Raw genomic sequence first — 23314 nt, forward strand, 5'->3', positions numbered from 1 at the left:
GGAAACTATACCCTGTGCAAGAGATGAGCACATTGGATAATTGCTCTGAAAGAACAATTATTTAAAAAAAGAAAGAAAGAAAGAAAACATGGGGGAAAGGCAGCCATTTAGATGGTGGGCTGAATCCACACTCCTAATACCAGAGGACTTCCCAGGACGCTTTAGTACCTCTGCTGCTGCTGCCTCTGTGGTAACAAAGATCCCCACCATCAGGTTTATGGGGGACAACAACCATGGTCTCACTGTGGCACAGCAAAGCTTAAGCAGTCCTTAAGCTTTATACTAAACAAAATTCAACTGATAAATTTAAAATATCCTATTGGCTTTATTCAGTGATTCATGCATCAGTCAGCATCTCATCTAGCAGAAAGGAACTTCGAAGAGCTGCACAAAATGGAAGGCTCAGGTAGGCAGAAGGGAGTGGGGACAAAGAACTTTAATACTATGGAAAAGTGGATTGGTCTGGCAAGGTATCAGTACTATTCCTTTAGGGGATAGTAGCGGTCTGTGTGGCAGATTACTTAACTAGTGCTGAACGGGTAATTCCTGATTGATGGTTTAAGATTCCATTTTGGGGACAGCTGAAACTATAATTAACTTGGTTTGGTGACATGCTGCTTAGTATAAGTGATCTCATTTTGAGTGTGTTATCTTGTTTTTAACATTTACAAGGTAACAGTTATCATGGGGGATGGCACTTTTTTGTGGCTCTCTAGATGAAAAAATTTACAAATATCAGGGTAGAGAGCATACCACCTCCCCGGTAGTATATCCAGTGACCAAAAAATCCCTGGAAAGATAGGAGGAAGAGAACAAAGGAAAAAGAATACGGAAACAAATGTCTACACTTTGACCCAATTGGAAATTGAAGATATCCTAAAAGAATTTACACAACAAAAAGGTTGAAAGGAAAGACAAATAAAAAAAATTTTTTTTAAGAAAAAAGATATGAAAGGACACTATTCTGCTTTTGGGCCTCTACATCACAGGTTCTGAATTAATTTTACCTTTTGCTGTAATGCACTCATTCACAAACCTTCATGCAAATAATCAATACTAGGGCTCAAATGTGGGATACCTGGGAATCCCTCAAAATTTAAGCAGGGTATCCTGGATAATTTTAGGGGAGTTAACTAAATATCATAGAGAGGACAAATGGATATGTTTCACCTTGACCATGAGGACTAAATTCCTCTTGGTCATAGCACCCATTGTCTTAAGATATCCCACACTGAGCAGAGGAAGGTCTGAACCATTGAGTTATAAATGAAATTTTAATTTAGTCTTTGACACTTTCAAATTATATAGGGAAAATGGAACACCACAGGCCTTACCTCCCAGTTAAATTATTTAGTCTGTCCCACAATAAATTAAACCTTATATTGGGCCTTGAAGGATTGAAAACCATTGTGTAACACCTTTTAATGAAGAAGTGATTATTCCTTCTGCTTCTCCTTTTAACAGCCTCATTTAACCTGTTCTTTTTTTTTTTTAGCTTGTGGGATCTTAGTTCCCTGACCAGGGATCAAACCTGGGCCCTGGCAGGGGAAAGCGCTGAGTTCTAACCACTGGACTTCCAGGGAATTCCCTTAACCTGTTCTTAAATCTGGAAAGAATGAATGACACTTCACACTGGATTACTGTAACTGTGAGGCTGTGGTTACACAAAAAACCCCTACTCCCTGTCCCCAGGATTATGGAAAGTACTGGCTCTACCCATTCAGCAATGTAAATATCCTGCTCTCCCAGATTTGGCTAAGTCTGTTCTGTTCTCTATTTCAACAGCCTCTCAGCTGCAGTTGCCTTCACTTCTGAAAGGATATGATACACCTTCACCTGGTGCAGTTGCCTTCACCTCTGAAAGGATATGATACACCTTTACCTATCTACCCTCAGGGAACCTCAACACCACTGTGAACACACACAGTCTCTGCAGGCAGGATCTGAACTGTAGCCACCTTGCTCCAGAAGCACAGGTGTGACATTACACCAATGACATCCTTTTCTGAGGACATCAGAACATAAAAATACTGACAAAGGGCTTCCCTGGTGGCGCAGTGGTTGGGAGTCCGCCTGCCGATGCAGGGGACGCGGGTTCTTGCCCCGGTACGGGAGGATCCCACGTGCCACAGAGCGGCTGCGCCCGTGGGCCATGGCCGCTGGGCCTGCGCGTCCGGAGCCTGGGCTCCGCGGCGGGGGAGGCCGCGGCAGTGAGAGGCCCGCGTACCGCCAAAAAAAAAAAAATTATTTGGTAACCTGGGGCCCGCTCTCCCTGACACAGTGAAGAAATAACTGTTGTCCCTCTCTGTATCCACAACCTTGTCTAGATTCTTCTGGTGTTCTGGAGGCATGTTATTCCTTGTTTATTAATTTTACTTGAGCCCATTTATACTATTACTTGTACATCGGCCCACCTTGAATATTCCCCCTACAAAAAAAAAACAAAAAGGCTCTGGACTCAGGTCGAACTGCCAGATGACAGGCACTTCCCTTAGTGCCATCAGACACTGATTCACAGTAGAGGCTTCAGTGACCTCGTCTCCTGCCCCTGGAATTGCCATCAGTAACTGCCCTAGGCTCCACGCTATATGCCATTCGAGCTGCAGTTATCCCTTCTGACAGAGCTGTGCTAAACACAGATAGCCCTGAGCATGTGACCCTTCACCCAGATTCCCATTATGATTTGGGACCTGTGAACAGCACCCCAGGAGCTCAGCTCAGCTCAGCTATGGAGACCCCCTTCAGGCAAGATACAGCTAAACCTGGGCCCCCTGTCGTAACCTACCTGCAGGAGCGGTGGCCTCCCCTCTCCTTGGTCCCTTGCCAGGTGCTGAAGAAGGTCACCCCCTCCCCAGACCCCTAGGCTCCCCGTGAGCTCCTTAGGATTCCCTGAGTGAAAAGCGATGGGAGTTTCAGACATTAGAGACAACATCTCCACATTCATACATGATCCAGCTCAGGCAGAGTTGCTGCTTTTCATCCCTTATTTGGGACATCCTGATGAAGGATGGGACTCAAGGGTCCACAACTGACCAAAAATCAGGCTGTCGTCTGAGCCCTGATCAGCAACTGGCTTGGACAGCGTGCGTTTACAGACCCCTGGATGATTGTCTAAGAGTTTGTGGTAAAAGAATTCTGGGAATCTCTTGCCTAAGAGGCACAATATAAATCAAGGTAACACTTGTCTGTATATATACTAAGGCCTCGCCAGGACACTCTTATCCACGTCAGAGTCCCAGGCAATACTGATATTAACCAAGGCACTCATTTCACTTCTCAGAATATCCAGGGCTGGGCTGTGGAACACAGCATTCAATGTAGTTTTAACCTCTCTTCCAAGTCTCAGGGTCCAGGCCTCATAAGAGCATCATAATGACTCATTGAAATAAATTCAAATCAGTTGAATGAAAGATGGCCCTTTTCAGTTATCAGTCATCTGAGATGAATGTTAATGTATCTGTCTTTATCTTTTTTTTTCCTAACAGACTTTTATTTACAGCAGTTTTTGGTTTACAGAAAACTTGATCAGAAAGTAAAGAGTTCCCACATAACCCCTGTGCCTCCACGTAGTTTGTCCTATTTTTAATATTTTGTATTACTGTGGTGTATTCGTTACATTCGATGAACCAATATTGATGCATTAAAATCTACATGTAAGATTGCTTTGATTCTGTGTTATACAATCTCTGGGCTTTGACATTGTGAAATGACATGTGTCTATCATTTCTGTATCATGTACTTTCACTGCTCTAAAAATCTCTTGTGCTCCACCTCTTTATTCCTCCCTCCCACCCCAAAATCACTGGCAACCAAAGATCTTTCACTTTCTCATAGTTTTGGCCTTTCCAGAACTATACAATCACTTAGCAGTCTTATTTTAAGGTTTCTCCATATCTTTTTGTCCTGATACCTCATATCCTTTTTTAAAAATAATCTTTATTTTATTTTTAATACTAAGTTTATATCTTATCACTTTCATGAGGTTGTTTTTTGTTGTTGTTGTTGCTGCACCGCGTGGCATGTGGGATCCCGGACCAGGGATCAAACCCGCACCCCTTTCAGTGGAAGCACAGAGTCTTAACCACTGGAGCACCAGCGAAGTTCCACCTCATATCCTTTAATAATATTAAATATTAATATCTTAATATTAAAAATATTTAATAATATTTCATCGAATGGATGTTCCCATGGTTATTTTTTCTGTTATTTATTGGAGGATATCTTGGTTACCTGTACGTCTTGGCAATCATGAATAAAGCTCTTATAAAAATTTGTATGTAGGTTTTTTTATGAACGAAAGTTTCAACTCATTTGGGGAAATAGGAAGGAACCTGCTTGCTAGGAGGAACCTGGTAAGAATAGGTTTAGTTTCAAGAAACTGCCAAAGTAGGCATATCATTTCACATTACCACCAGCAGTGAGTGAGGGTTCATGTTGCTGCACATCTTCTCCATCATTTGGTGTTTGTTCTTGATGTTTTGATTTGAGCCATAATAGTGTCTAGTAGTATCTCATTCTTCTTTTATTTACAACTCCTGTTGACATATGATGTTGAGCATCTTTTCTTATGCTTATTTACCATTCATATATCTTCTTTGGTGAGGTATGTGTTCAGATATTTTGTCCATTTTTAATTGTTTGATATATTGATTTATAAGAGTTCTTATAAATGGACATGTTGAATACCAGTCCTTTACAAGAGAAGTGTTTTACAAAGATTTTCTCCCAGACTTCAGCTTGTGTTTTTAATCTCTTAACACTGCATTTCACAGAACAAGTTTTCATTTTAGTGAAGTCAAACTTAACTATTTTTTTCTTTCATTGATCTTGCTTTTGGTGTTGTTTCTAAAAATGTATCACCAAAGCCAAGATCACCTAGGTTTTCTCCTGTGTTATCTTCTAGGAGTTTTGTAGTTTTGCATTTTACATAAGATCTATAATCCATTTTCAGTTAATTCCTATGGAAGGTTTATGATTTGTGTCTAGGTACATTGATTGATTGATTACGTGGTAGGGATTTTTTTATGTTGTTTTTGTTTTTGGCAGGTGGCTATCTAGTTTCCCTGGCACTATGTGTTGAAAAGACTGTTTTTTTCCATTATATTGCTTTTGACTCTTCGTCAAAGATCAATTGACTATATTTGTTTGGAATGATAGGAAAGCACTGACTTTTGTATATTAACCATTTATGATCTATAGGAAGGCGTTGACTTTTGTATAACCATTTATCCTTCAACCTTAATCTACTCTCTTATTTTAGTTCAAGAGGTTTTCTTTGTTATTGTTGATTCTTTGAGTTTTTCTCCATAATCATGTCATATGTGACAAAAGACAGTTTTATTTCCTACTTCCCATTCTGTATACCTTTTATTTCCTTTCCTTGTATTTTCTTTCATTGGATTAGCTTAGACTTCTGGTACAGTGTTGACTAGGACTGGTGAGAGAGGGGCCGTCCATTGCCTTCTTGATCTTACCAGGAAAGCATCTGGTTTCTCACCATAAGTATCATGTTAACCACAGATTTCTTGTAGATGGTCTTTCTCAGGAAGAGGAACTTCCCTTCTATTTGTTGTTTGCCGTCATGTATTTTGTCAAATGCTTTTACAGTTTTATTTTCTCCCTTTTTGTTCCTGATACTAATAATTTCTTTTTTCCCTCTTTTTTTCCTCAGCTTGTGTACACGTATCTTAATTTTATTAATATTCTCAAAGAGCCAGCTTTTGGTTTTGTTGGGTTTTCTCCATTGGCTTCCCATAATTTCATTGATTTCTTCTCCAACTTTTATTATTTATCTTCTCGTGCTTAATTTTCATTTAATTTGCTCATCTTTTTCTAGTTGTGTAAGGTTGAGGTTTAGATCACTTATTACACAGATCTCTTTTTTCAAGTGTATGCCTTCAATGCTATAAATTTCCTTTAAGCACTTTTTGCTAGATCCCACAATTTTAATCAATTGTACTTTCATTTTTGTTTAATTCAAAATAATTTTTAATTGCTCTTGAGTCTCCTTTGATCCATGAGTTATTTAGAAGTGTGTTGTTTAATCTCCAAGTATTTGAGGAGTTCCCAATATCTTTCTGTTATTGATTTCTAGACTAATGCCTTTGTGGTCTGAAAGCATATTTTATATGATTTCTCTTCTTTCAGATTTGTTAAGGTGTGTTTTATGTTATACAATGTGTTTTATCTTCATGAATTTTCCATATGCACTTGAGAAGAATATATATTCTGCTGTTGCTTGATGGAGTTATTTCACAGTTTTCAATTAAATCCAATTGCTGCTGGTTCTCATAATTATTAATGGAGGAGTGTTGAAGTCTCCAGTAATAATAGTGGAGTCATCTATTTCTCCTTGCAGTTCTATCCATTTTTCCCTGGTGTATTTTGCCACTTTATTGTGTGCATAAGCACAAGGATTGCTGTGTCTCCTTAGAGACTTGACCCCTTTATCATTATGTAATGCCCCATTTTATCCCTGTGCTTTATCTGAAATTAGATATTTCAACTATTTAAAAAAATTTTTTTTCATGTTTTGTCCATACCGCGCAGCATGTGGGATCTTAATTCCCCAACCGGGGATTGAACCTGCTCCCCCTACATTGGAATCATGGAGTCTTAACCACTGGATCAGAGTCTTAACCACTGGACTGCCAAGGAAGTCCCCTCAACTATTTCTTTTGTTAACATGATACATCTTTACATATCTTAGTCTTACTCCATCTGTCTTTAATGTTAATGTCAGTTTGTTACAGACAATACATAATTGGGTGTTGTTTTTTTATCCATTCTGACAGTATGTGTCTTTCGATTGTTGTATTTAGACCATTGACTTTTAAAGTGATTATTGATACAGTTGCATTAATATCTACAATAATTTTTGTGGTTTCCAGTTGTTGCCCTTGTTCTTTTTTTTTCCCTTTTGTCTTCTGCCTTTTTTCTGTCTTCTCTGGCTTTGAGCATTTTACTTGATTCTATTTTTTCTTCTCCTAGCATATCAATTATACTTTACTTACTTTATTACTGGTGGCTCTTGAATTGTAGTGTACATTTAGAGTTAACCCAAGTCGACCTTCAAGTATCACTAAACCACTTCACTGGTTGTATAAATTCCTCATATTCCCAATTCCTCTCTTCCTGTCCCTTTCAACATTGCTGTCATTCATTTTGCTTATCCATAAGATATAATTACCAAATAAATTGTTTCTGGTATTATTTTCAATAATTGTTATCTATCAGATTAATTAAGAACTTTTTAAAGTGATATTTTCCCTTCATTTATTTTTTTCTCAAAAGCTCTCCCTTTATCACTTTCCTTCCTTTTGAAGAATTTCCTTTAACATCTCTTGCAAAGCAGGTGTACTGGTGACAAATTCCCTAATATGTTTGTCTCAAAGTCTTTATAAATTCTTTTTTTAAATAAATTTATTTATTTTAGGCTGCGTTGGGTCTTCGTTGCTGCGCACAGGCTTTCTCTAGTTGCAGTGAGCGGGCGCCACTCCTCGTTGCGGCGCATGGGCTTCTCATTGTGGTGGCTTCTCTTGTTGCAGAGCACGGGCTCCAGGCGCACGGGCCTCAGTAGTTGTGGCTCGCGGCCTCCATAGAACAGGCTCAGCAGTTGTGGCTCACGGGCTCAGTTGCTCCACGGCATGTGGGATCCTCTCGGACCAGGTCTCGAACCTTCATCCCTTGTTTTGGTAGGTGGACCCCTGCTTTGGCAGGCGGATTACCAACCACTGCGCCACTAGGGAAGCCCTGTCTCAAAGTCTTTATTTCCCCTTTACCTTTGAAGGATAATTTTGCTCAACAATGAATTCTAGTTAGATCCTTTTTTTCAATCAACACTTGAAATATTTTATTCACAAATGGTGCAGCCACTTGATCAACAGTCAGGCAGTTTCTCAAAAATCAAATCTATAATTATCATGTGACCCCCCCAGTTCCTTTCCCAGCTATATGCCTATGGAAAATGAAAACATGTGGTCAAACAAAATTTGTACATGAAATTTATAGCAATGTTACTCATAGTAGCCAAAAAGTGGAAATAATCTGAATGTCTATTAAGAGATGAAAGGGTAAACAAAATATTTTATCCATCTAGTGGAATATTATTTGGCCATAAAAATTAATGAAATATTGATCAATGCTACAGCATGGGTGTACCTTGAAAAAGCTATGTCGAATGAATGAAGTCAATCACAGAAACCATATATTACATAATTCCATTCATTTGAGAGCCCTGAATAAGGAAATCTGTAGAGACAGATAGTAGATTAAGGTTTCCTAAGGCTGGATATTGGAGGAGGAAGATGGGATATTGGGAGTGAAAAAGTGAAGAGGAATTTCTTTTTGAGATGATGAATATCTTCAAAGATCAACTGTGGGAATGATTGTATATATCTGGGAATATACTGAAAACCTTTTGAATTGTTCTCTTTAATGTGATGCATTGTATGGTATCTACATTGTCTCAATAAAGGTGTTCATATAAATTAAATACATTAAGAGTTATGCAATTCAATCTTGTAGGCATATAAGAGTTTCCAGATTGATTAACACATCCATCACCCCACATGGTTACTTTTTGTGTGGGTGGTGAGATTACTTAATCCACTGTCTTGGCTGATTTCAAGTATACAATGTAGGATACTGTATATTTTTCTTGTTTTGTTTGTCTGTTTGTTTTGCGGTACGCAGGCCTCTCACTGTAGTGGCCTCTCCCGTCGCGGAGCACAGGCTCCGGACGCGCAGGCCCAGCGGCCATGGCTCACGGGCCCAGCCACTCCGCGGCATGTGGGATCCTCCCAGACGGGGGCACGAACCCGTGTCCCCCGCATTGGCAGGCGGACTCTCAACCACTGCGCCACCAGGGAAGCCCCGGGATACCGTATATTAAATCATCACATTGTAATCTTTAAATACAGGCAGTTTTATTAGTCATACCTCAGTAAAGCTGGTGGGAGCGGGGCGCGGATTTCCAGATACTTCCCTGTTTAGATAAAGACTTACTATTTTTCTTCTATCAGTGAAAATCGGAATCAGTTGCCTTAGGGACATTGTAGTCAGTTACATTTTGACGTTCTCGAGAAACACTGGCAAAATCTGATCTAAAATAAATTTCCTTCCAATGTAAAATGTGAATTTAATGAAACCTGTGTTGACAAAAAAATTAATTAGTCGATCTAAGAAAGAAATGGAAAATTTTATTCGAGCCAAATTGAGGATTATAACCTGGAAATATACCCTCAGAAAGCTCCAAGAACTATTCTGCCCACTAGATGTTGAAGCACAGTTATATAAGATTTTGAGGCAGAGGGCTGCACATTAAATGATGTATTACTGACAGTTTACACAATCCAGGGCTACATGTACAAAGCAAGTATGAATAGTGGGTCATGGGTATGCGTGGCCCCTTACAAGATTAAGCAAGAAGGCTATCTCCTAAGGAGTTATCTTCTTGATACTGGGAGAATGTTGCTCTTTATGGTTGAGCAGGTATTTCTGCCGGTGGGGAGGTTTGGTTGATGCATAATGCAGATACACAATGCACAGAAGAGGGGAAGGAGGAGGCCAAAGGGCAGAGAAAATTTTTTATGTTTAAATTTTCCTTGACTTGCTTTAGAATATGAATTTTTATTTCATGACGTAATAGTTTAATGAGTACATCTCACACCCTGTGGTTAGACTGAGTCCTTGTGCCCAGGCTGGGGCTGTTGGGTTCAAACTTCCCACAGATCCAAGTGTCCTGGGTTTCTTTCACTTAAGTGCCAAATAAGTGGGTGTGGGAAAGGGATGGGTGGAAGGCTCAATCCTTGAAAGGATCAAAGATCAAATGCAGCCGGGTTCTTTATTATCAGTGGTGAGATCAAATGCAGCCGGGTTCTTTATTATCAGTGGTGAGGTCACATTTAGTGTCTTGTGTTTCTGAACAAGGGTTGCAGTTCCCTGAGTGGCCTGACAGCCCTATGCCAAGCCCTTGATCCCTAGAGACAGAAGACCCTCTTGTTCCAGTGTGGCCTGGCCCACCCTCATGCTGTGTGCTTGTTTCACGAAAACTCAAGAATTCCCTGTAAATTGTGACCACATGTTCACGAAGAGCTGGGAGAAAAAAACTGTAGAGGCAGCCCCAGGCCAGGAGAAAGTTTTTCCTCCATACAAACGATCGTGGCTGGGTCAGGTTCCCACCCACTGGCAGAAGGTGGTTCGGGTGAGCAGCGCATCCTCCCTCCTGCTGTAGCTCAAGCTGAGGGGCGTGGCCCTCCGAGCTATCCAATCAGGGGCGCCGCTGGAGCAGGTGGGTGGGGGCGACGTACCGCACCGGAGTGGACGTCCCTACCGGCGCCGGCCTCGCCGGAGATCGGGTATAGCCTGTGGTTCACGGTTCCTGGTGAGCGGGCCGCGGTCTGTGTTGCGCTGTGACCTGCACTGGTCGTGGGAGCCGTAGGAAGGACTCAGGGAGACCCAGGAAACCTAGAAATGGTGAGTGTGCTGCCCCTGAGTGTGGAGTCGGGGCGGAGCGTCTTGTAGGAACCGGCTGTGGCGGGGCTCGGACCTCAGTCCCCTCCCGCCCGCAGCGTGGACGCTGGGACGGCAGCCGGACGCCGGGCGTCCTGTCCCGTTATTTAGCTCAGCGCCCGACCCCAGAGCTTCGCTGGGCAGCGCTGTGCCTACGTCCCCGCGTCTCCCCAGACTGTGCGGTAACCATGGGGAGGGTCATTAGTGACAATCAGGCCTCGGTCCCTGGGGTTCGTGCGTGGGAGGAGCTGTAGTCTGCGGTGTTCCCGGTCCCTTTCTCCCAGAGGTCACCTGTTTTCTCCTGAGTTTCCCACATATTTGGGAAGCGGAGTCTCAAATCCATGCTCCCGTCCCCCCGCCGTAGCTCTTCCTAGGACTGATAATAAATCCCTAAATGTTCAGATCCCTCACCTCCTTCCCAGAGCCAACTTCCCCTCTCTAATTCACATTATAATCAGCTGTTTGTCTTCCGGCTGCATGTCACACAGATCCAATATTTTATCTTTTTTCTCCAGAGCCATGGAATGCTGTTTTTAAAAGATTTATGTTTGCCTGTGGCTGTTTTCGTGAGAGGAGAGCCGAGAATAACAACTTAGAACTAGGTTGCATCAAATCCTCTTGCCTCTCCCCCTAATCTGTCCTGCACACATACATCCTATGGGAAGTGCTTTGGGTGGAGGTTCTTCTTTGGAAATTTTCCTGGGTGTTTTGTCAGAACAGCCTGGGTTTGTCACCTCAGAAAGATTTTTTTCACTTATTTAAGTCTGAGTTTTTCAATAGAGGTAAAATGTATTTAATCAATAGAGCTTCAAAGAGAGTATAAAATAGTTCTAAACAGGCAAGAAAGAGGTGAATTTTAGAAGAAAATAATATGTTCCAGTATTACACGTTCCATTTGTATAGGATTCTTTCACTCTTTATTCCCCTGAGCATGTATAGGAAGTTCCTGAGGTCTATTCTTTACTTTTGGGTGTCTTCAAGTAAATTTCCAGGGCTTAGAATTGCAGAGTAGAAGTGTTCCAGTATGATCAGTTGTTTACAAACCAGTTTCTTTCCCTGGAAATAATAATTACCTGACACCTGAATAGATATTTGGGGTTTTCTATTTGAACTCGTCAAAGTGCCTTACAGTTTTCTTCCCTCCTTTCTATGTAAATGCTGGGTTTGAGTGACTTTTGGGATTGTTCACACACTGGCTTTGTGTCATTTAAAGTATCAACGTTGTTCCAGAGCAACTGCAGAGTGGAGCAGCGGCCTGGCCCAAGCTATGGCTCCCATTTTGTCTGCAGAGGGAAATACTTAAAGACCTGTTGGATTCTTCCTGGAGAACCTCCTTCTGCTGGTGTTCTTCCTGGTCACACCCACCACAGAGGGAGTCCTTTATACTGAGAAAAGCTACCAACCCCCTGGAACACTGGGGATGCATGTGCACACGGGGGTGGGAGGTGTGTCGTGATGGTATTTCTGAGTTTGTAGTTGTGGTTCCTTAGGTCTAGACATTTTTAGGCCTTATGCTGATGTTTTGCATTCAGAATGTAATTGGTGCACATTGAGAAAGTCTGAAGGTCAGGTGTTCTGTCTCATGGACAAAGGGTTGATGAATTTGGGAGTTCATTTGGGTCAGACCCTTAAACAGAATCAGGCTGAGAGTTTCCTCACTTGTGAGAGTAGAAGCCTGGAGGAGGGAGAGCGTCCATGCTTACAGGGGGGAGGACGTATGGAGCTCCCAGTGTTCTTTCTTGTGGCTGTTCAGGTGTCCCTACCCTCCTTCACCAGAGGCTGACACACTGTAGGGGGTTACATCTCAACCAGGAGTGTTTAGAACCCAAGTTGCGATTATGTTCAACTTTGTGAACGTGGTGGTGTTTTTGTTTTCTGAATTGTAGCGAAGCATGCTGCATATCTGTGTTGATTCTGGTTCTCATTGGCATTCGGGGTTATACTATGTAAGTTGGTTGACACATACAGTGTAAGATAAGAAAATTGTGGAACCAGGTAGAATTTTGGTTCCATTTAGGCAGGAGACCCTCAAGATGTGAGATATGGGTGTTTTTAAGTTCTCAGGTGCTCCTTTCATTTTTTTTTTTTTTTTTGCGGTATGCGGGCCTCTCACTGTTGTGGCCTCTCCCATTGCGGGGCACAGGCTCCGGACGCGCAGGCTCAGCGGCCATGGCTCACGGGCCCAGCCGCTCCGCGGCATGTGGGATCTTCCCGGACCGGGGCACGAACCTGTGTCCCCTGCATCGGCAGGCGGACTCTCAACCACTGTGCCACCAGGGAAGCCCTGCTTCTTTCATTTTTTAGGTCAGTGTCTGTCCATGTCTCTAGAGAACTTTGACTTTTAAGAGGCTATACTATTCCTAAGGCAAATGAATTCCTATTTTAATACATGTGAGGAAAAAGCAGTTGAATTTCTTTTTCATTGATATGAGGAAAACACCTCAAAGCCTATGGAAATCTTTGAAATTTCTAGTACATTTCAGGGCTTAATTGAAACCCCTAATGTATTATAATATGCTACTCATACTATAAAATATTTTATGTTAAATATAGTGGAGGGAGGAACTATTACAGATCTTACTCAATTTATGATGGGCTTACATCCCAATAATCCCATCGTAAATTTAAAATATTGATAGTTGAAAATGCATTTAATACACCTTACTTACTGAACATCATAGCTTAGCCTAGTCTGCCTTAAACATGCTCAGAACACTTACATTAGCCTACATTTGGGTAGAATCATCTAACACGAAGCCTATTTTATAATAAAGTGTTGACTGTCTGATGTACTTTATTGAGTACTGTACTGAATGTGAAAAATAGAATGGTTGTATGGGCACAGGATGGTTGTAAGTGTATCTGTTGAAAGTCGAAAAATTGTAAGTTGAAGCATTGTACGTTAGGGCTGTTGATAGAAATCCCGTTTTTTTCGTTGGAAAGGGATTTGTAAATTTTTCATGGTCTGCAGTTTTATATCTGCTAGTGTTTAAAGGATTAAATTTTGAAGTAGTTTCTTATGTAGAAAAGTTTAAATTTTAAAAATCAAAAGCTAATTTAAAATAATGATTAATCATAGGAAAAGGCAGTGTATGTAAATTTCTCTTCTTATTTTCAGTAACTAATGCATGGAAAGGTTGATTTTTTAAAAAATTCCTAAGATAGGAAACTAACTTACATATCCTGTTCTACTTCTCTGCTCTTATTCCAGCCACCTTGAAATAACCAGTTTTGATTACTTCTTGATCATTTTGTTAGTGTTTCTTTGTATAAGAACAAACCAGTGCTAATGCTTTCTGGATTTGTTCTTATAATGAGCTGTCGGGGGTCCACATATTTGATGTTTGACTACTGAAAGTTAAGCCTCACCCCTCCCTCTTCCCCTAGTTCTTACCTGGACAGGCTGATAAGAAAGCCTGGAGGCTCCTGCCCTATGAGCTGCTCTTTGCTGAGGAGCTCCTCCTCTGCGCTGAGCTGCCCTGTGTGGCACTGCTGACCCCACCAACCCTGGGTTCTATAGACAGAGGACACCGAGTTGGAAGTTTTGGTAATTCGTTGTCCTCTCTGAGCAGGAGTATGAGAAAGGCTCCTTTGTTAAAGTGGTCCTCAGTCGATGTGTTGGCTGAAACCTATCAGTGTCTTTAAGTAAAAGTGTAACTGAGGCTGGGATTGCCTTGTCTTTGGGGAGTAAAAGGCTGATTATATACCCTGTGAATGAGGTGAGCCCATGAGATGGCCACTCCTTAAAGATCAGGTATTTCAGAGAGAGAAGGAGACTGGGAAAGGCAGCCAGTAGGTGGTGAGCTGAGTCCACTCTCCTAATATGAGGGCTCACCTCTGCTGCTGCTGTCCCTGCCTCTACTGCAACGAAGATCCTGACCCTCTGAGTTACGGGGGACAACACCCATAGCCGCACTGTGGTACGGCAAAGGGATTAGTTCAAACTTAAACTAAAAACTCTAAAATACCCGGTAGTTGTGGAGGAGACCTCTGATCCGGATGGCACTAGTGTGCACCCCTGGGGGAAATATATTATGAGTCCCAGGGTAGAGAGGACACCCTCTTTTCCAAAGTATATATAATATAGGGAAGGATGGGAAAGAAGGAACAAAAAGAAAAATGTATAGAAAAAAGGCTCACAACTTTCCAGTTGTAAATCCAAAATATACTAAAAAATTTACATAACCAAAAAGATAAAAAGGGCAGTCCTTGCTTTTTTTTTTGAATTATGAGAAAGTGTAGTTTATTTTATTTTATTTTATTTTACATCCTTATTTGAGTATAATTGCTTTACAATGGTGTGTTAGTTTCTGCTTTATAACAAAGTGAATCAGTTATACATATACATATGTTCCCATATCTCTTCCCTCTTGCGTCTCCCTCCCTCCCACCCTCCCTATTCCACCCCTCTAGGTGGTCACAAAGCACCGAGCTGATCTCCCTGTGCTATGCGGCTGCTTCCCACTAGCTATCTACCTTACGTTTGGTAGTGTATATATGTCCATGCCACTCCTCGCTTTGTCACAGCTTACCCTTCCCCCTCCCCATATCCTCAAGTCCATTCTCTAGTAGGTCTGTGTCTTTATTCTTGTTTTACCCCTAGGTTCTTCATGACATTTTTTTTTCTTAAATTCCATATATATGTGTTAGCATATGGTATTTGTCTTTCTCTTTCTGATTTACTTCACTCTGTATGACAGACTCTAGGTCCATCCACCTCATTACAAATAGCTCAATTTCGTTTCTTTTTATGGCTGAGTAATATTCCATTGTATATATGTGCCACATCTTCTTTATCCATTCATCTGATGATGGACATTTAGGTTGTTTCCATCTCGGGCTATTGTAAATAGAGCTGCAGTGAACATTTTGGTACATGACTCTTTTTGAATTATGGTTTTCTCAGGGTATATGCCCAGTAGTGGGATTGCTGGGTCATATGGTAGTTCTATTTGTAGTTTTTTAAGGAACCTCCATACTGTTCTCCATAGTGGCTGTACCAATTCACATTCCCACCAGCAGTGCAAGAGTGTTCCCTTTTCTCCACACCCTCTCCAGCATTTATTGTTTCTAGATTTTTTGATGATTGCCATTCTGACTGGTGTGAGATGATATCTCATTGTAGTTTTGATTTGCATTTCTCTAATGATTAATGATGTTGAGCATTCTTTCATGTGTTTGTTGGCAGTCTGTATATCTTCTTCGGAGAAATGTCTATTTAGGTCTTCGGCCCATTTTTGGATTGGGTTGTTTTTTTTTTTGTTATTGAGCTGCATGAGCTGCTTATAAATTTTGGAGATTAATCCTTTGTCAGTTGCTTTATTTGCAAACATTTTCTCCCATTCTGAGGGTTATCTTTTGGTCTTGTTTATGGTTTCCTTTGCTGTGCAAAAGCTTTTAAGTTTCATTAGGTCCCATTTGTTTACTTTTGTTTTTATTTCCATTTCTCTAGGAGGTGGGTCAAAAAGGATCTTGCTGTGATTTATGTCATAGAGTGTTCTGCCTATGTTTTCCTCTAAGAGTTTGATAGTTTCTAGCCTTACATTTAGGTCTTTAATCCATTTTGAGCTTATTTTTGTGTATGGTGTTAGGGAGTGATCTAATCTCATACTTTTACATGTACCTGTCCAGTTTTCCCAGCACAACTTATTGAAGAGGCTGTCCTTTCTCCACTGTACATTCCTGCCTCCTTTATCAAAGATAAGGTGACCATATGTGCATGGGTTTATCTCTGGGCTTTCTATCCTGTTCCATTGATCTATCTTTCTGTTTTTGTGCCAGTACCATACTGTCTTGATTACTGTAGCTATAGGAGCACCTCAATACATAAGGCAAATACTAACAGCCATAAAAGGGGAAATCGACAGTAACACATTCATAGTAGGGGACTTTAACACCCCACTTTCACCAATGGACAGATCATCCAAAATGAAAATAAATAAGGAAACACAAGCTTTAAATGATACATTAAACAAGATGGACTTAATTGATATTTATAGGACATTCCATCCAAAAACAACAGAATACACATTTTTCTCAAGTGCTCATGGAACATTCTCCAGGATAGATCATATCTTGGGTCACAAATCAAGACTTGGTAAATTTAAGAAAATTGAATTTGTATCAAGTATCTTTTCCGACCACAATGCTATGAGACTAGATATCAATTACAGGAAAAGATCTGTAAAAAATACAAACACATGGAGGCTAAACAATACACTACGTAATAACGAAGTGATTACTGAAGAAATCAAAGAGGAAATTTAAAAATACCTAGAAACAAATGACAATGGAGAGACGACGACCCAAAACCTATGGGATACAGCAAAAGCAGTTCTAAGAGGGAAGTTTATAGCAATACAATCCTACCTTAAGAAACAGGAAACATCTCGAATAAACAACCTAACCTTGCACCTAAAGCAATTAGAGAAAGAAGAACAAAAAAACCCCAAAGTTAGCAGAAGGAAAGAAATCGTAAAAATCAGATCAGAAATAAATGGAAAAGAAATGAAGGAAACGATAGCAAAGATCAATAAAACTAAAAGCTGGTTCTTTGAGAAGATAAACAAAATTGATAAACCATTAGCCAGACTCATCAAGAAAAAAAGGGAGAAGACTCAAATCAATAGAATTAGAAATGAAAAAGGAGAAGTAACAACTGACACTGCAGAAATACAAAAGCTCATGAGAGATTACTACAAGCAACTCTATGCCAATAAAATGGACAACCTGGAAGAAATGGACAAATTCTTAGAAATGCACAACCTGCCAAGACTGAATCAGGAAGAAATAGAAAGTATGAACAGTCCAATCACAAGCACTGAAATTGAAACTGATTAAAAATCTTCCAACAAACAAAAGCCCAGGACCAGATGGCTTCACAGGCGAATTCTATCAAACATTTAGAGAAGAGCTAACACCTATCCTTCTCAAACTCTTCCAAAATATAGCAGAGGGAAGAACACTCCCAAATTCATTCTACGAGGCCACCATCACCTTGATACCAAAATCAGACAAAGATGTCACAAAGAAAGAAAACTACAGGCCAATATCACTGACGAACATAGATGCAAAAGTCCTCAACAAAATACTAGCAAACAGAATCCAACAGCACATTAAAAGGATCATACACCATGGTCAATTGGGGTTTATTCCAGAAATGCAAGGATCCTTCAATATACGCAAATCAATCAACGTGATACACCATATTAACAAATTGAAGGAGAAAAACCATATGATCATCTCAATAGATGCAGAGAAAGCTTTCGATAAAAAGTCCTTGCTTTTTGAACCTCTTCAGAACATAGGTTTTGAATTAATGTTACAGTCTCCTATAATGCCGTAATTCACAAACCTTCCTACAATTATTGAGTGAGAGATCTCAAGTTAGTTATACCTAGAATCTCAGTAGATTTAAGCAAGGTGTACTGCATGATCTTAGAGGAAGTACGGAATATAATATAGAGAGCAGATTGGTATAGTTCACCATAACCATCAGAACTCTTTGCCTCTCCTTACGATCATAGCACCCATTGTCACAAAATGTCCCATAGTGAGCAGGAAAGCTCTGAACCAATAAATCATAAATTAAAATTAAGTTAAATTAAGTTCTTGCCACTTCCAAATTGGCTTCACAAAATGAGACTCCATGGTCCTTACCCCTTAGTTAAATTAGTTATATGATCCAGTGTAACAGGGCCTATGAGGATTGAAAACTTTAAGAAACCTGTTATTTTGGGAAGAAGTGATTATCCCCAGGGCTTCTGCCTTGAACAGCCTAATTTGACCTGTTATTAAACCTGGAAAGAGTGAAAAACACCTCACAGTGGAATGCTACAACCTTGAGGCTGTTGTCCCATCACAGAAACCGCTTATTCCTAGTCCCCAGCATTATGGAAATTACTGACTCCATCTACTCAGCAACTGCTAAACATTCTGCTCAACATTCTACTCTCACAGATTTGACTATGTCTGTTCTGTTCAGTTCCTGTTTCAACAGCCTCTCAGCTGCACTTGGCCTTCACCTCTGAAAGGACATGATACACCTTTAACTGGTTACCGTCAGGGAACCTCAACACCACTGTGAACACACACAGTCTCTGCAGGCAGGATCTGAACTGCATCCACCTTGTGCCACGAGCAGAGATATGACATTAATGACATCTCTTCTGAGGAAGTTCATTTGATATTCAGGACATACAGTATTGAAAAAGGTGGGCTTGTAAAAAGTGGATGGGCATTGCTCCAAACATATGAAGCCTGGATACCTTTAATGAATACATTAAAAAAAAATTAATAAACAGAAGCCCACCCCTTCCTGGCACCATGAAGAAATACCAATAGTCCGTCTCAGCACTCACAACATTGTCTAGATTCTTGTGATGTTTGGGAGGCAACATATCCCTTGTTTATAAATTTACTGGAGCCCATTTATGCGGTTACTTGGAAATTGGGCCACCTTGAATGGACAGCCCTACCATAGAAGGCTCAAGACTGTTGCCATACAACAGGCACACCTGGTAGTGTCCTCAGAGACTCCTTCACTATAGTGAAGAGGCTTCAGCACCCACCTCCCATACCTTCTGGTCACCCCTGATGGTCTTGTGTTGTAATTTCTCTCTTTTTCTTAGTTATGATCACAAGATGTTTATCAGTTTCATTGATCTTGTCAAAGATCCAGCTTTTTTTCTTTTAATATACTCCACTGATTTTTTCCCCCAATTTTTATTATTTCTTTTATTCTGCTTTCTTTGGGTTTAAATTGTTCTTTTCCTTCCGAAGGTAGATATTTACATTGTTGATTATAGATTTTTCTTTTTTATCTAGTGTATTTGTTCAGTGGCATAAATTTCCCTCTAAGCATTGTTTTGCTGCATCCCACAACCCTTGATTAGTTGTATTTTCATTTACTTCAAAATAATTTTTTATTTCTCTTGGGACTTCTTTTTTGATCCCACGTATTATTTAGAAGCGTATTGTTGAATCTCCACGTATTTTGGGGAGTCTCTGACTATCTTCATGTTACTGATTTCTAGACTAGTGCCTGTGTGGTGTGAGAGCATATTTTGAATGACTGTTGTCCTTTCAAATTTGTTAAAGTATGTTTTATGTCCCAGAATGTGTTCTGTCTTGGTGAATGTTCCTTATGAACTTGAGAAGAATGATTTCCATGGATTACAATTAAATCCACTTGTTCCATGGTGCTATTGATTTCAGTTCTGTCCTTCCTAATTTTCTGCCTGCTGCAATTGATAATTCATGGTAAGGAGGTGTTGAAGTCTACAACTAGTAGTGGATTCACTTACTTTCTTGCATTCTATCAGTTTTGGCCTCATATATTTTGCCAATCTGTTGTGATGCATGTACACATGAATGATTGTTATGCCTTCATGGAGAATTGACACCTTTGTCATTAAGATAAAGTCCCTCTTTATCTTTTTAAATTTATTTTATTGAAGTATAGTTGATTTACAATGTTGTGTTAGTTTCTGCTATACAGCAGAGTGATTCAGTTATGCATATATATACATATTCTTTTTCATATTCTTTTCCATTATGGTTTATTACAGGATATTACACACTCTGCGTCATGGAGTGTGTAAATGGTGGATAATAAGAAACGGGAGGAAAGAGTTTTTCTCACCAATGGATGGTCTTAAATTGATAATATTTATTTCATTTTTATAGCATTTCTGACATTTCCCAACATGCTTTGGACCCTGCCATTAGACAGCAATAGGATTTGTAATGTGATTGCAATAAAACTATGTAAATAATGTTCATGTGTTCCTGATGCTGTTAAATTTATGAGGAAGTAAGTATGGACAGAGAATTAGTTTCTGATGATCAAGTCAGAGAATAAATGTTGGGAGATAGCAGAATCATATGTAACCTTCCTTATAAATGGAGTATAGATGTCCAGTGCTGTCAGTCTTACTCATCCTACCATACATATATATGGGATGTTGTAGGACGCAGTGGTCTTTGAGGATGTTGCTGTGAACTTCACCCTGGAAGAGTGGGCTTTACTGGATTTTTCACAGAAGAAACTCTACAGAGATGTGATGGGGGAAACCTTCAGGAACCTGGCCTCAGTAGGTAAGGATGACAACTTACCTTCACCTTGTCAGTCAAAGGTCAAGTTTTTCTGCCCTACAATATTATTCTAAGAGGTGGAATGTGTACAGGGAGGACATTGGTAAATAAACTAGGTATGGTCACAGCTCACTGTAGCACTAGAATCTAATAATTTTTCTATAACTTCTAATACTTTGGAATCATTTTTCTGTGCCTGCATTTTAGGAGAAACATGGAAAGATCATGACATTGAAGATAAGTGCAAAAACCAGGGGACAAAACTAAGGTGAGTGGCACTCCCAGCAGAAAGCAGTGTTTCACATGAGAATTATTTTATTGTACCAGATCTTAAAAAGAAACAAGACAATCCATGCTTCAAATTTATTGCTTTTCAGAAAATTTTCACCAAATTACTTTCTTACATATGACATAATGTTCAGTGTTTGCAAAATAGTTCACTTGGAAATAGCATTAATAATCCCTATGTATAAATATCACCGTTTTGGTGAGCAAGGGTGAGTCCTCTCGCGGAGCATTCAGTATATTCAGTTTTGAACAATTCACCCGAAATAGAAAAATACCTATAGTTTTGCTACAAATAATAAAACTGTAGCTGAAATATTGTAATAAGTATGAAATCATTAATAAAGAGATCATTAATAATTCCTCCTTGTTTTTTGCAGGAGTCGTAAGGTAGGGAGAATATGTGAAGGGAAAGAGGATAGTCCATGTAGAGAAAACCTCAGCCTTATTCCAAATCTCAATCTGAACAAGAAAACTCTTATCAGAGTAAAACCATGGGAACACAAAGTATGTGGAAAAGTCCTCATGCATCATTCATTCCATAATAGGTACACCAGAAGTCACGTTGGACACAAGCCATATGAGTATCAGAAAAATGGAGAGAAGCCATATAAATGTAATGTATGTGGGAAAGCCTTTAGTTATCTGCAGTGTTTTGAAAAACATAAAAGAAATCACACTGGAGGGAAAACCTATAAATGTAAGGAGTGTGGGAAAGCCTTCGTGCAGCTCGAAACTTTTCAGAGACACATGGTAACACATACTGGAGGTGCCTCTTATAAGTGTAAGGATTGTGGGAAAACTTTTAGTTCTTCAGCTTCACTTCAGATACATGAAAAAGCCCACACTGGAGAGAAACCTTATAAATGTAAACATTGTGGAAAAGCCTATAGATATCATCAAACTTTACAAATACATGAGAGGACTCACACAGGAGAGAAATCCTATGAATGTAAAAAATGTAGTAAAGCATTCAGTTGTCCCAGTACCCTCAGAATACATGAAAGAACTCACAATGGAAAGAAACCTTATGAATGTAAACAATGCGGTAAAACCTTCAGGTATTACCCTTCCTTCCAAACACACGAAAGAGTTCATACTGGAGAGAAACCCTATGAATGTAAGCCATGTGGTAAAACTTTCAGTTCTAATATAGGTTTCCAAATACATGAAAGAAATCACACTGGAGAAAAACCCTATGAATGCCAAAAATGTAGTAAAGCCTTCAGTTGTCCCAGTTCTTTTCGAAAACATGAAAGAACTCATACTGGGGAAAAACCTTATGAATGTAAGGAATGTGGGAAAGCCCTTAGAGCTCTTGCAAGCCTTCGAGTGCACATGATCACTCACACTGGAGTGGGACCTTATAAATGTAAGCAGTGTGAGAAAGCATTTATTTCTCCCAGTTCATTTCGAATACATCAAAGGAGTCACACTGGAGAGAAACCCTATGAATGTAAACAGTGTGGTAAAACCTTCAGGTATTACCCTTCCTTTCAAAAACATGAAAGAACTCACACTGGAGAGAAACCCTATGAATGTAAGGAGTGTGGCAGAGCCTTTAGTTGTTCAACTTTGCTACGACTACATGAAAGAACACACACTGGAGAGAAACTCTATGAATGTAAGCAGTGTGGAAAAGCCTGCAGAGATTACACTTCCTTAGAAACACACATAAGAATTCATACTGGAGAGAAACCCTATGAATGTAAACAATGTGGAAAGGCCTTCAGGTGTTATCAAAGTTTTCGAAGACATGAAAGAAATCACACTGGAGAAAAACCCTATGAATGTAAAAAATGTAGTAAAGCATTCAGGTGTCCAAGTTATCTTAGAACACATGAAAGAACTCACACTAGAGAAAAACCCTATGAATGTAAACAATGTGGTAAAGCCTACAGAGGTTACAGTTCCTTGCAAACACATGAAAGGACTCACACAGGAGAGAAACCCTATGCATGTAAGGAATGTGGAAAAGCTTTCAGGTGGTATCAGAGTTTTCGAAGACATGAAAGAACTCACACTGGAGAGAAACCCTATGAATGTAAAGAATGTGGGAAGGCCTTCAGTCATCCCACTTCCTTCCGAAGGCATGAAAAGACTCACAGGGTAGAACCTTTTGAATGTAAACAGCGTGGGAAAGACTTCAGTTGGCCTTCATCGTTACATGTTAAAACTCCCACCAGAAATAAATTATAAATGTAAGTAACATGAGAAAGCTTGATGAAAATTAATCCATGTATAACGTTCCAAAAAACTTTCAACACAAAAGAATTGTTTTTTACAAGTTGTAAATATATTGTTTATCAAGCCTCTTTCTTAAAGTATATCATTGGAGTGTGGGTTTCTACTAGTTTCAAAAATGAATATTGGGGTGATATAATTCTGCAAGTCATCTTTCAACACTAGTACATAACATTAA

The 23314-nt window shown here is 39.8% G+C and overlaps 1 protein-coding gene across 1 annotated transcript; it reads left to right on the forward strand.

The window, feature by feature from the left end:
• Positions 1–339: 339 nt before the first annotated feature.
• Positions 340–23091, forward strand: LOC114892224 (zinc finger protein 14-like). Its single transcript, XM_029216880.1, has 8 exons — positions 340–406; positions 2670–2839; positions 10235–10384; positions 10572–10694; positions 13900–14046; positions 20484–20610; positions 20815–20875; positions 21273–23091. The coding sequence occupies exons 1-8, from the start codon at positions 340–342 to the stop codon at positions 23089–23091; spliced, it is 2664 nt and encodes an 887-aa protein (XP_029072713.1).
• The last annotated feature ends 223 nt before the right edge of the window (positions 23092–23314 follow it).

This window comes from Monodon monoceros, unplaced genomic scaffold (genome assembly GCF_005190385.1).
Source record: "Monodon monoceros isolate NGI ecotype Baffin Bay Population unplaced genomic scaffold, NGI_Narwhal_1 Super_Scaffold_12, whole genome shotgun sequence".
Taxonomy (NCBI): Eukaryota; Metazoa; Chordata; class Mammalia; order Artiodactyla; family Monodontidae; genus Monodon; species Monodon monoceros.

What these genes read in the sequence shown, in the direction of transcription:
- LOC114892224 (XM_029216880.1), top strand. Translation starts at nt 340, where the DNA reads ATGCATCAGTCAGCATCTCATCTAGCAGAAAGGAACTTCGAAGAGCTG. An exon ending in GCACAAAATGGAAGGCTCAG is followed by an intron (nt 407 to 2,669) that starts GTAGGCAGAAGG and finishes CCCTTCACCCAG; the next exon opens with ATTCCCATTATGATTTGGGA. An exon ending in CCTGTGGTTCACGGTTCCTG is followed by an intron (nt 10,385 to 10,571) that starts GTGAGCGGGCCG and finishes TCCCGCCCGCAG; the next exon opens with CGTGGACGCTGGGACGGCAG.